Below are 14280 nucleotides of genomic sequence, written 5' to 3' on the forward strand. Positions count from 1 at the left end.
AATTGTTTCCTGCTGTGTGCTGTTTCATGTAGCTTCACGTGTTTTGGAGAGTAGAGTGAATAGATGAGGAAAATTTTAGCTACATTTTTTTCTTGTTTTTCATCTGGGGAATTAAAGACAATGTTCCAACAGGAAATAGCTTCACTTTACAGGTCTTTTTCAGGGATAGGGGGGTGCTACACCTTTCTTAAGTATCACCTCTATCAAAGAACTGGGGACTTGATCAAGATGAGCGCAAACATAAGACTGAATTTAAACACCAGGTTGGAATTCTATTTAGAGAGGATGGCATTGTACATGCCATCAATTGTTAACTGCTTGATTAGAATGATTAGATTAATTTTATCTTTGCAGCCTTCATTTCTGACCATTTCTACTACCAATATTGAAAAATGTCAAAAGCTTACATAGGCAGAAATGGAGAGACAGAGTTCTTTATTGCTAAAATGAAAGCAACTGTTTATTTTGGTATCTTAACTCGGCTAGCAGAAGCAGACTTTATCTATATGGAATGGTATCTACAACATTATGCTAAGGAAAATTCAAGGAACATCTCTAACATGCGTTATACATCTTATTTTAACAACTGTACTAATTATTTTTCTAAGTAATGTAACTTCTATCAAGCTTATACCAGCACTTTGTAGCATGGTTATATATCACAAAAACTTAATCCTATGCTTCATAACTAACCAAAAATATATCTGTCAAATGATTCATGCATTCTAACTTTAAAAAAACAAACAAAAAAACCCCAAAGAAACAACCCCCCCCACACTCCCTCAAAAAAAAAAAAAAAAAAAAAAAAAAGCCAAAAAAGTCATCATAATCTTTTGGGTTATAAGATGGCTTCTGCGTATCAATGTATCCAACAAAAAGGTTCATTTAAGTCAAACAGACATTTAAGCCTTCACTTTCTCTGAATGGATTTCTGCAAAGCTGAAACACAGCATTATAGCCTATCATTTCTTATAGACCTTTAATATAAACCCTCTGACTCTCAATCTTACCATCTTCCTCCCATAAGAGGGTATAAGGAAAAAAAAAAAGAGTTGGATTTGATCTAAAAAAGATTGTCTCAGTGTCTGTTATAGATGTAAGCTGAGCCTTAAGCCTGAAACTCCTAGCCTTATCCCTTGAGAACTATAAGCTGTAAGAAATAGCATTTATTTATTTCCTAGTACAAATTTTTCACTTATGTGCTAAAACAGTATAGTATTTCTCTCTTAGAAAAGCAGAAGTCCCAGAAGAACCATGTCCCTTTGAATGACTTTTTTGTAATCAGACCCAGTCTCTAAACCAGACAATCTGGAAAATCCATGGCATCCTGGAAACACAGTTCACCATAGAGCAAATAAACAAAAAGGGAGTGATAGCAAGGCAGCTGTATGAATAGAAAGGAAGGTCTTGTAAACTGGACAAGTTTGGAAATGGAAGAATACTGGAAAGGGTGTAGTCATAACTGAATACCTCCTTTTTCCCACGCTGGCAGCAAATAGGCTATGAATGAACACCTGCAAGCACGGAAACTTCTCCATGCACTTGCAAAGGTGAAAGGGGCATTTTTTGTATATACATGAACATGCATCTTTCTAGGACATTATTCCTTATTTTAAAGCTAAAAGAATGTTTTGTAGTCCTTATCTGAAGCAGGAAAAGCATTAGATGATAAATAGTTTGCCAAAGCAACCTGAAGAAACTTAGGTCAAATAATTAATATAAAACAAACAAATAAACCCTACCTTAAATAAAATCAGTTCCTTTCTGAAATGAGGTACAATAGGAAGTCCAAAATATATGTGCTTCCTGAAAATGCAAAATTTTATATGTTACCCAAAGTATAAAATCTTGGGGTTTGACAGTTGTCCCTGGAGTTAAGGGATTGTTTGTGTGCCTACAGGTGGATGTCCAAGTTATGGAATGCTGTGATAGCTCCCAGAGTTCAAGAGGCAATACTCTCCAGAGCCTCTGTGAAAAGACCATCTGTACCAGGACAAGCAATAGCCAAAAAAAATCCTAGCCAAGGTCAACAGGCTGTTGTTAAAGCTGCTCTCAGTATCTTGCTAAATAAAGCTGTTTTGCATGGCTGTCCTCTACCCAGAACAGGTAACAGTGAACAATCTGAAAGGCAAGTAGTTGTACGTTGCCAAAGTGGGGCTTTTAACTGTTTGATTCCTTTTTTTAAAACTTTGACAAAACATAACTGTAGTTATGATGGGAGGTGTGTGGTTAAAAGCATTTACAGTCACTAAACTAAGTAGTTGTATAAGGTAGTCAAAGAACCACCGTTTGCAACAGTCAATTCTTCTTAACATTGTTCTACTTTTGTTTCAGAGCTAGATAATTATATAGCAGATTTTAAGGGAGGAAATTTTCCTTTATCCGTGGTTTCAAGCTACAAAAATTGTAGTAAGAAAAGAGGTGAGAATGCTTCTTGGAGAAAAGTGAGCACAAGTCCTCGCAAAAAGTCAGGCCATTTATCCTCCCAGTCATGGAATAAGCAGGAGACAAATACTGAAGGTAAAGCTTTCTATTTTCAGTTCTGAAAGAAGGTGTGGGTGTTTAAGCTGCATAGATATGTATCTAACTTTTCTTCTACATCATGAATTAAAAATCCTCAATTAAATGACACTCATGTTTATGTGTACCAGTAAAAAAATGTTTAATTTTTTCCCCTTATTTCTTTGTGACTGTGAGATATCCTAATTTTTTTTTTTTCTTGTCGTTTGTTTGTTCTAATGCCCTTCCTGTTGTTTAATAATGAGGTAGGCTTTGGCTTAGATGGTGGAAGACTGAGCAGTGGTTCCACCTCATATTGCATGGAATGATGCTCTATCATTCTCTTTCTCAATACCGGCTGACAGAAAGCTTCATTACTTGATTGGTACTCCTTAGTTCTGCACCTAATTTATGGTATACCTACTTTGGGGTTTTTTTTTTACACATATTTTATAGCTTCACTACAATAATTTCTAGTGTCTGAATCAGATCATGCATCCCTTGTTCAATCTTATTAGATAAATCGAGTAGAAGAATCTAGAAGCCCTGTAGTGGAAGGAAGAGATCTTTGGTTTTAAATTGAAGATTTTTGTTTGATTTTTCACTTTAATTGCAAAAAATAAATGTAAAAAATTCTGTGTAGTCACAGATACTGTAAAATTTTCAAGAAGTTTCCACATAATTTTCAGTATGCTGTTTGATGAAGAAGGCTTTATATGACTGGGTCTATGTGTGTGTACAAATGTGAAAGTAGCTGACACTTTTGAAATGTCTTTTCACCTCAAGATCCTAAGCCACCTAACAAGCAGTTTACCACACAAGGATAACATCTGGATATGTGCAGAAGCAACATATCATTCTTCTAACAGTACACATCTGTCTAGAAGGAAAATTTAGGAATACCATAACTGAATACAATATCAAACTGGAAAACTTGTAGAGGACAAAATTGAATTACTTATTTTGCTTTCAGAAAATGAAGGTAATTCCTTCAGAGAGAAGAGTTAGGGAAGGATTTAGAGAGAAGGAGGCTTACACACAGAAACACTTTAGAAACAGTAGGATTCTATCCTCAATTACCTCATATATAAAAGACTGAAATATTTGATGCCTGGTACTTTGTAATGTTAAATTGAGCTATTCATTTCTTCAGCTCTTGTTCAGAAAGAAGTCTGTTTCTTCTGAACTGCAACTCTAATGTCCTAATTTTGCTTGCTAGTTCTGTATTTGAATTTTGAACTTATCTAATCCTGCTAAGAGGATTTAAGAAATCAAATGAACATAACCTGAAGTGGGATAGTTGATACTGTATCTTGTACCCGAGAATGCTCTCGGAGTCCAGTTAACATCTGTGAATATAAGTAAAAAATGGAATAGTGAATTTAGAGTAGCCTTCCCTTTCTGACTATCAGAATCATACATTGTTCCTGATTCCAAGTGAGGGTAAGTTGTTTGATTTTACTTAAATGAAGCAAACTTAAATGTTTTCCTGTTGACAAGTGATTTTTCTTTGAGAGAACCAGTAAGTGTGGTTCAAGTGCCTCGCACAGAAACCTCATATTCTGTCTTCCACAAAAGCTTGGGCAACTCATGCCCCGTTTGCCATTTTAGCAGTTCCTAATGCTACTCTGAACAGTTTCAAGGGATGTATTCTGACATTTGACAGACTCTGTTGATAGAATTAGCTAGTAAATGGGAACACGTTTTCCCTGTTTATCACAGATTTTAGAATAAAGAAATCAACGCATATGATAACACACTAATAAGTCAATCTCTCTTTTGTGCAGGTATAAAATCTAAGGCTATGCTGCAACCAAACTGTAAGAAAAGAGCTTCTCTCACCACAAAGTAAGCTTTAATTCTGGTATTTGTAACACTTAGCAAACAATAAAGAGGATAAAATTGTGTTGTAAACCAGCACATTATAATGAATAGATGAAGAGTTTGTATTTGGTAATGTTTTGGTTCTACATCTGAAGAAAGGAATCCTTTTTAATTTTCATTTCCAAGAGAAAATAAAATTTAGGTACTTCGATATAATTTTAGAATACATTTCTGTAATTCAAGCCTTGTCATGTCATTCAAGCCTCACTACATGTCTTTTTATGTAACAGAATAGTCTATGACTTAAGCATATTATGTAACACTTACTCTGCCATGAAAAGCCAGCTGTATGCTTTTCTCACCTGGCATTATATTTTAAAAACTCCTCTGGCTTTTTTAGCTTACTGAATGGCAATTCAAAATAGTATAGTACATGCACTTTGGTCTAAATGATAGAGAGTTTCTCTAAGAAAGTGTACAAATCAGTCAGAGGGAACTGCATTTGAGACTTCAGTCTGAAACCTTGGTTCTACCATATTCACAGGCACAGAGCGCATAGAATATTTATGCTTCCAGTACGCCAGGGGTTTTTTAAGTGTTTGGAATTAAGTCCAAAAAGGAGAGTACTACAAAATTGATTGCTCCATCTTAAAAAGAGGAGAACCTTTGAAGATAGTAGGCAGAAGAATCCTTTGTTAGAATTTCAGAATGGGGAGAATAATTTGAATAGAAAGAAGATCTATTATGATATAACAAGTATTGACAACTATTGCTGCCACTTAATTAGATGTTATTTTCTTTCTGTTTGTGGTAGTCAAGGTCATTTGGAAAGAAACTGCTATTTTTCACGTGTGTATAATATTTATTTTTAAATTCTGTACCATAGCTTAATTTTAATTTTTCTCTCTGTTTTGGGGTTTTTTGTTTTGTTTTGTTTTGTTTTGGGGTTTTTTTAACCAGATCTTCAGAGAAGGATCAATTGAGACTGTTAAATCTGGAGCAAAGGCTGTCCCTTGGTTCTGATGATGAAGTAGATCTTGTGCAGGAACTTCAAAGTATGTGTTCCAGCAAATCTGAGCCTGATATAAGCAAGGTAACACAAGGTTTTTAAATAATTTATGTCATTACCATATGCAGTTTTTTGCTATGTGTTTAAAATAAATTTTTAATTTACAAGCACTGCTTGAACTGAAGAAAATTATTAAATTATTTGGGAATAAGCCAAAGTCAACTAATAAATTATACATTTGAGGGTAAGTATTCTGGTTTAATATACATTATTTTAAGTTACACCTTCACTATTTTTTCTTGCAGACATTTTTGCAGTGGAGGCTGAAATCTCTAAGTTCATAAATGCTAGCGACAATAGCCTTCTCTGCATTATTGTTCCCCATGTTATCTTTCATGCTATCATTGCTTCCACTGGGAAACTGTTTTGTAGTCTTAAAGACATAGAAAGTTTTTCCTAATATGCATTGCACTTGTAATCCCATTAGCCATCACAGAACGGGCTCAAAGCTTCTCTGCTGTGTAGGCTAAGTGCAGTTTTGCTGCCCAAGCAAGAAAGAATGGATTGGCCTAATTCTTTTTCTTTAACAGTGGCAGAAGAGGGTGAAGGATGCTTGCAAGGCTCATACGTTTAGGGCTAAGTTCTATGCTGGAATGGGTTGTGGGTGGTTATGGGAGGCCTGTTGGAGCAGAGGGTGGAGCCGTAGAGATCTCTCATTTTTTCCATCTACACCAAAAGCATCCAGCTCTCCCTGTAGCTGTAGCTATTTATTCTTTTCCTTCTTTCCTCCTAGCACAGCTGAAGTTGATGGCTGTGACAGCAGGCTGTGTTCACACCGGAGCAGCTGTTCCGTACCTTTTGAAATGCAGAGAGTCAGTCTTAGGCGATTGTCCAGTTAGGCTGTGCATTACATCCTCTAGGATCTCTCTGAACAGCAGTTCCACTAGGTTTGCTTCATTAAGTATTCTGTTTACTCTTAGAAGTCATCCAAGTTTTTATTAAAAAAAGAAATAGTGTTTGGGAAGATTTTTCAACCTATTTAATGAAATCCTTTATTATGGTGTTTTGGGTTGGTTTTTTTAAAGTATTTACAGTACTCGCATGAGTCACATGCACCAAGCCAGCAAGCTAATCACTAGTCAGTTAGCAGGGATTTACCATATCCATCCTTGAAAGAATGAGATGTGCTTAAAGAAATGGTAACCAACTTAAAATTGTGTTTAATAACATGTAAAATGTAATTGCTTGTTGTTGACAATTCAAGGAAATATGGGTTAGATAAGGAAGGAGATAGATGTCACTGTCTTTTGTTCAGTTTCCTCACTATGGGTGGAACCATCCATGGCTGGAGTTTCTGTTGTTATTTCCCTAGCTGCCTAGTAGAGCCTTACAGAAGTAAGGGTGCTGTTACATGTTTTCTTTGTGTGATGTAATTTCAGGCTGCCATCAAAATAATTACTTCTACTCTCTAATTTGCCCTTTCACTCAAATATGTTCCTGCTGCCTGTTATGTTGGGATTGATTACTTTTGCAGTTGCAGAGTTGAATTGGATCAGCTTGCCCCAGGATACAATACCTAGTTTTCCGTAAGCACAGAAGGCTGATCAGACTCTATCTGCTATTGCATGGTCACAAGGTTTGGTGGAAAATAGTAGGGAAGAAACATGGCAGGAGGAAGAGAAAAGGATCATTCCTTTCTGTTGTCTGATGTTCCTGGAGCTGGATAAAATTTAATGGGAAGCTGCCCTTAAGCTCCGCTGAATAAAGTATTGCTCTGGAAATGTATGTTTAATCTTCCTCTGATAATAGTCAATGTGAAATCCCTCCCTTTATCTCCCATCTTCCACAAACACACTCAAGAGTAAAGGAAAGATATTTTAATCATTCTTTGGATATTTATGCATTGCATTGCACAGAAACTACATGAAAATAAAATCAAGACTCCAAAATTTGGCAAATTGAAACATAATCTCTGCTGCGAATAGCTAAAAATATCACCATTTTCTTATCTTTTTTAGATCGCACATTCTAAGGATGAGCTATTGATGTTCAATAACTCTCAGAACAATCCTGTATTTTCAGCAAGTGGTACTAACCCAAGTAAAACAACAGCACAAAAGGTAGGTGAAACGAGTTTTGTAGTAGGATAGGGAAGGTGTCTTGAGTTTCTCCAAAATCTGAATTCCTGATTGGATCCAAAGAATTAGCGTTCCAGTGCCCTGTTTATTACAAGAATAAACTGTCATGATTCTTAGGAAACTTGCCAGACATATCATGCCAAGTTTCTTCCATGTGTCTTAATGGAAACTAAAGATTTATTAAACAATGGATGTATTTGCTTCAGTTTTCATGTTTACATAAAGCCATCTCCCTAGGCCAAGTACTGTTGATATTACTTTGACGTTACAAGTTATTTGCATAGGATTTTGAGGGAAATGAAAGCCCTGGGTTCATTGTTTCCCCCCAGTTAATGTTATTCAGTAAGTTTGCAAAAGTGCAAAAATTTAAATTCTTGATGTAAAATTGCTGGCTCGTGGTTTATCCTTCTATCATTTTTTTCGTAGTGATTACCCAAATATGTATGATTTCAAACCACTGTTTTCCTACCTGTTGTTATCTAAGTAGAATTGAGCTGCTGTGGTGTCAAAGCTCTCAGTGGTAGAATTTTTGAGAAGATGTGGTATTGCCAGAGTTTGTGAAGAACAGCACTTTTTTTTTTAAAGTGGGATTCAGTTGCTTTTTTTCTACCTAGCTACTTGTTGTAATATACAGTTGTCTTGCCATATTATGTATGAGAAATCAAAAGAAACCCTATGTTATAAGTTTGGTGATTCTGGGAAAAGATAGTCTAAATGTAAACAAGCTTACCAACTTCAGGGCAGTTTCAGAGTGGGAAGATAAGCTGAACACTATCCACTATCATCTTCTTTTCAGAAATTGAAATTATTGTTTGTGGCATCCCTACTAAATATGAAGATGAAAATATACCCTGCTTAGTTTTCATTCTTTGGATAATGAAGTAAAAATTACGCTTTCTCTGCTGTTACACTTTTTTCCCTTTTCTTTCTTGCTCCTTGTATTTTTGAACATCAAGAGAGCTTCCGAGCACGCAGCTCAATTAACCTTAGCCAGGGCAGAATCTGTTGTCTGTGTTCCCCCACTAGGTCCTCTATGTTGCCTCGATAGGGGTCCTCTAGAGTCCAATCCAGACACTTTTATCTGACTGCGATAAATTGTTTTCTAGAGACACTCTTGACTATTTTCTGCAGGTACAGTGAAGTAGCCCTGAAAATAGCTTACCTTGCACACCTAAGCATTAAAAAAGCTAAAGTTGGATGAGATGACTTCTTACCATCATATTTTTTCATATCCAAATATTCAAAATATTAGAATATTTTCTGTAATTTTACTTAAAACCCAGAGAACAGTCTCTGCTAATGGAATACTGCTTTTGAATATATCTCTAAACACATTAATTTCAGACATTCCAAATCAGAGCTTCACATAGTAGTGATGCGTGGACAATTTGCTAAGTCAGACGACCTACCCGTTCCTACTGTAAATTTTTCCTAGTGAATTTTTTTCCTTTTAAAATTCCTTCTAACAACATAAGGCATAACGATATTGACTTTGGAGGTAGACAAGCTTAGCTACCTTTGAGGTTTTTGAAGAACTTAGTCAAAAGATTTCATACAGAATAAAAAAATTGATTTCCCATATCTTTGTGGGGAAATGTTGGCCAAAATAAAAGAAACACAACCCAACCTTTTGCTAGAGGGGAAAGAGAGCTAATAAAATGGCAAGCTTTGTTTCTAGATTTAGTCATTACTACAACAAATTTATCAAAAATCTAGAAGAGCAGAGTCTCAGTTTGGAAGCAGAAGTCAAACTTTTAGAGGCAGTTGTAACGATGGTAAACCTGTGCAGCTGCAAGAACTGGTGTCTGAAAAAGAGTTTGAAATTAGAAAAGCATCCTTTTCTGAAAGTAAATAGAATTCTGTAGGTAACAAAAGCAATACTGCATGAGCAGAGGAGATCTTACCAACAGTAATGAGACAAATTACTTCAAAGGGCAACATATCCATAATTAATTTTTTTTTAATTGGCTAGAAGAAAAAATGCTTTCAGGTATGTGAAGGAGAAAGCAAGCTGGTAAGAGATGCAAAACCTTTGATCCAGGATACAAACAAATTGATGGAATCAAGGATTAATAAGGAAAAGACAGTGATGAATAGTCTGTTTTCATGCCACCAACCTTTATGTGAAAAGCAGTAGCTGATGGTGAAAATGAACTTTTTAATATTGCTGCCCAGAGGGTGATCTGGATTCAACTGATGCTAACAGTTAAGGTCCTAATTCTCCTTTCCTGTCAGTGGAAAAGTAGGCATCTCTCATGAAAGATATGTGTTAGTGACTATGAAAAAGTGGCTTAACTAACCTCTTTCTCCTTGACTATAAAGGAACAAAAAGTGACAACATACCTGACTTCGGCACTTCAGGTATCTAAATTTGGGCCAGGTGAATATGGTCCAGTTTTTAAGAATGTAGCTTCTTAGCATAAATCATTTGAGATGCTAAAACCTAATTTATAGGAAAGAAATCTGTAAGATTATGGATTAAAATGTAACTAGCATTTCAACTTCCATTCTTGAAGTATTATTTTTGTCATGATTATTTTGTTATTATTTATGGCCTTGATGGTACAAAAAAGTGAATATCTTTATTCAAGCTGTAGAGCTGAATTTTTTTTTTTTTCTCATAACTACGTAAATTTCCATTTTTTTCCCTTGTAGCTGTGGCTGCAGCAGTCATTTTTCCACAGTAATGAAAGAAAGAACATGTATTTTTTATTTGGGTACTTCTGAAATTGAGACATCTAAGAATCAAGTTTAAATTTTTTTTCAATGGTAATGCAAAAACCCCATTGACTTATTTTGGTATTCTAAGCTGTTTATGATATATCCTTTCAGTCAAAGAAGCAAAAAAGAGCCGTAGTTTGTTCACCAAGTAGTACGAAGCTGTTATATTCAACTGCAAAAGATTGTAAATAACAAGGGTTCCATGGGGCTGGTAGGGTTGGTTGGTTGTTTTTCAGGTCAAACGGCAATAATAATTTATACAGAAAATGCTTTTTTTTATTCATAGGATGGAATGCGTCCTCTCAGCAGCAGTCGAACTGTGGAAAGCAGCAACAGTAAATCAAAGACAGAGTTGGGTGTTTCAAGAGTTAAATCTTTTCTTCCTGTTCCTAGAAGTAAAGTCACCCAGCCTTCTCAGAATACTAAAAAAAGCAGCAGCAGTAATACAAGGCAAATAGAGGCAGATAATAACACAAAAAGAGAGATTTGGAATTTGCACAAAAAAGAACAAATAGGAAAATCTAATAAATAAGCCTGCCTACCATACAATTTTCTGTGTTCATATAATCTCTATTGCAAAGAACCAAGTACTCAAATATGTAAATATTTTTTAAAAATAGACTGTTTCCCTGTAATGTAAAGTTTGTACAGGACCACAGTTTTATTTCTATGTAAATCAGCTGGAAATTATATTGATTTAAACTTCAGAAATGGGCAGTTTTGCCACCTTCATAGATGTTTGGGGTTTTTTTTTTTCTTCTTTTATTATGAAAATTACTCGTTTAAATGATAATATTCAGGGGTATTACCACAGGATTCTGTTTGTGTATATACTGTACATATATATTATTCTATTAAGTTCACATGTTAAACTGCATTAAGATGAGTTGCACAATATGTACAGCAATGGCTTAAAGCTATTGTACATGCATTTTAAAGACGTGTTTTTATCTTCACTTGTTGAAAAATTAATGGAATGTGGCAATAACTAAAATGATTGGAAATGCAGATCAATTACTTTCAGCTACAAGCCATATTAAATACTTTGATTTCCCCATCATCTGCCTGCTGAATTGTGATTTTTTTTTTCTCCCAAGCTTCTCTTCATCTAAAATGTCATGAATTTCCGTTATAACTTTTATCTTTTAAAAAAGGAAAGAGATTGAGAAATTAAAATGCAATAAAAGTTATTTTTCTCAGACTCTTATTCTTTGATAGAATTGAAGAAAATGTGATCATTTATTAACTTAGTTTTTCTTGTATACTGTAAAAACTTTTATATACTTCATTAGTGTTTTAAAAGTATCGGAGAAATAATAGTGTTTTACAGAAACAGATTTTACTGAAAAGGAATTTGAGCACAAGCTTAACTACAGTATTATCAGAGATAATGTAGTAGCGATAACATGAGTTACTATGTAATTATCAATTTCTGTTGTGGATTAAAGATGTAATTGCTGTGAAATGATACTTGAGTTGCGGTTAAAATTAAATCTTTTTCATTTTTCGCCCCACTACAGAGGTAGATCATGTTCCCATGAGGGAGAATTTCTACGAAGGGAGTATTTCCCCACTCTCCTTACAGTAGCTACAGTTATATACTTGTGAACTGTAATAATGTGGAAACGCTCGCTGTCTCGATACCTCATCTGGTAGGCAGAGGAAAGCGCAGAGTTTGCTTGAGATCAAACTTAAGATGCCTTCCGATGGGCTATCAGGAGGTGGGTTTGAGAGCTATGGACAGTGACGTGGTCATGCCTGTAATTTCCAAAGTAGCATTTTTCTCAAATTAAGCCTGGGAGAGGAAAGGATTACCTGTTTCCTAACGCTTCACCTTTATATGTAAAACAGTCATCCCAAACTCATGTCAATAAAATTTTTGTACTGCATATTGTCTTTCTGTCTCTTAGTTGGGGGGGGTGGGGTTATCTCTATTGAAACAGAATGTTAGAAGCTTATTTCTGTAATTATTTCCCACACAATATATTTAAGAACGTACCATGTCTTTTGGTAATCATGGTTTATTAAAACTTGAATTTCTTGTGTGATAGTAACATATAACTGGATACAGATGATTTCGCTAAAGATTGATCTTTTTAATTTTTTTATTTTTTGCAGTAATTTTGGTGCTGAAAAATGGGATGCTACTTTTGCAGTTGGTTCTTAGCAGAATGAATCAGCTGCAAACCACTGTAGGTCAGAGCAACAGGTCTCAGCAATCAGGATCCCTCAAGTGCTGAAGCGGTGTGAGCAGCGGTGTGGTAGCTTGTGTGAGAAGCTCAGGCGTGGATTTCATGGTGAGGAGGAACACAAAATGGAAAATGTTTTTTGTAGTGATCACACTAGTTGCAACATCAGGATTTGTAATAACAATAAATCTTTTTTTTAAAAAGCGCTATAAGAAAAGAAGAAAAATCCTGACATGCTTCTGAACTAGGTTTGTTCTACATTGAAAATACACCTTGGAAATGTCAGACCTCATTTAGATCAAGAGTTAGCAGTTAGTTAGATCTGTGTGGGAAGATCTTAGGCACTGTGTCCCAAAGCATGTTTTGAGATATATTTTAAGACTCTGTATATTGTCTGTGAGAATCAAAAGTCTTCTGTGCTGTACTTTGAGTGAAAATCTGCAGAAGACAGAGTACCTTTGATCATCTGTTCATGATTTGAAAGTTAGGTCTCTATTGCTAAATTTAGCATTGCCTTTCAATGCCCTCATTATCCTTTCTTTTCAGCCTGCTGTCCTAATCTCTCTCCATCTGCATCTTTTACCCGGCTGACTTCTACCTGCTCGCATTTTGTTTGTCTGTCTTCCAGTTCAACACAGTCTGTGATCTTCATACATCTTTAATTACACGGCATTTTGCAGATCTCCTAATTGAATCTTATCTTCTGTAGCAACTGTTAAGCATTCTTGTTAGGCCATATCAGTTCCTGCCCTCAAATGGTGAACGCCACATAACCGTAAAATAGTTTGCATGTGAACATACAGGCTTCTGCGTTGGTTTATCCTTTGGATTGTGATAGATTGTGGAGAAGCAAGGCAAGGCTCTGTTCGTGAGTTCAGGGCATCACTGTATCTTCAGGTTCTTCCTGTGATGCTGCAAACAGCACTCCTCATACGTGACTTGTAATATCAACTACTCTCATTTTGGGTTAGTAACGGGCAAAATCTTTTTTCTTCATTCCTTTCTGTGTCTTAAGCAGAGAGGATTTCAGTGTGCTATCTATGGTGGACCACGCTGCTGCGTGCTGCACTCTGCTCCCATCTATTACCTCCTTCCACATCTTTAAAAGAGGTGAGGTAAGTGGAGAGAGAGAGAGACCCTGTCTATGTGGAGGAGTATCTCAGAAAGTACATGGAAGCTTCTAAGATTGCATCCATTCCACAGGCCACTTTTAATTTAGCCCCTATCTAACTGTACCACACTCCTCATACATGGCTCAATCCTTTCAACCAGAGGAACGTGAAAGATCATTCGCATCCACCAATGACCTTGGTAATTCCTAAACTTTCCAGCTCGCCACTTCAGGTCAGTCCTCAAAATAAAATCTTTCAGCACGTCTTCTACAGTTCTTATTTCTTGACAAAGAACATGGGATATGTTCCTTGAAAGAATGAGTCCATCAGACAATATTTGCCTCAGTTGTTTAGTTGCTGAGCATGAGATCCAAAATGGAAAGTGTGACGAAACCTGCTTCTTCATTCAGCAAAGGCAGCAACATTCTGAATTGCTGAGGCGTGTCTCCTCCCCATAGTACAGTTCAAGTGATTTACAAACCAAATGAAAACTGCCCAGATTTGCAGTAAAACTGGAGAAGCAGAACAGCCTCTACAGGTGGAAGATGCTTGTGGAAGGAGCCAGTTTGGAGAAAGGATGAGGGACCACTTTCTTGGTGCTTAGCTCTGGCTAAAGTGATGTCTATGATGTTCAAATAATAACTAAGAGACTTTGTAATTCTAAAGTGGGCTGTTCTTCAGAAACTTGAAGTCAAAGCGACTGTTAAGGCAGCACGAGGTGTGTTCGTGCTGGGCTGTAGCAAAGGCAGACTCAGAAGCCAGAAGTTTGCTTTTGCATACAGTTAGGA

General features: G+C 36.0%; 1 protein-coding gene across 9 annotated transcripts in view; it reads left to right on the forward strand.

Moving 5' to 3' along the window:
* CTTNBP2 (cortactin binding protein 2) overlaps window positions 1-12080 on the forward strand; it is a 145746-nt gene extending 133666 nt beyond the window's left edge. For 8 of the 9 annotated variants that reach the window (XM_030014903.2, XM_030014905.1, XM_030014904.2 and 5 more), the window contains 6 exons: window positions 1901-2106; window positions 2335-2520; window positions 4287-4347; window positions 5284-5416; window positions 7351-7452; window positions 10478-12080. In XM_030014903.2, the coding sequence (XP_029870763.1) occupies window positions 1901-2106; window positions 2335-2520; window positions 4287-4347; window positions 5284-5416; window positions 7351-7452; window positions 10478-10723 (934 nt within the window). In that variant the 3' untranslated portion in view covers window positions 10724-12080. Of the gene's footprint in view, window positions 1-1900; window positions 2107-2334; window positions 2521-4286; window positions 4348-5283; window positions 5417-5637; window positions 6120-7350; window positions 7453-10477 lie in introns of those variants that run through there. The other variant, XM_030014908.2, reaches the window with a different exon arrangement.
* Window positions 12081-14280: the final 2200 nt, after the last annotated feature.

Source organism: Aquila chrysaetos, chromosome 5 (genome assembly GCF_900496995.4).
Source record: "Aquila chrysaetos chrysaetos chromosome 5, bAquChr1.4, whole genome shotgun sequence".
NCBI lineage: Eukaryota > Metazoa > Chordata > Aves > Accipitriformes > Accipitridae > Aquila > Aquila chrysaetos.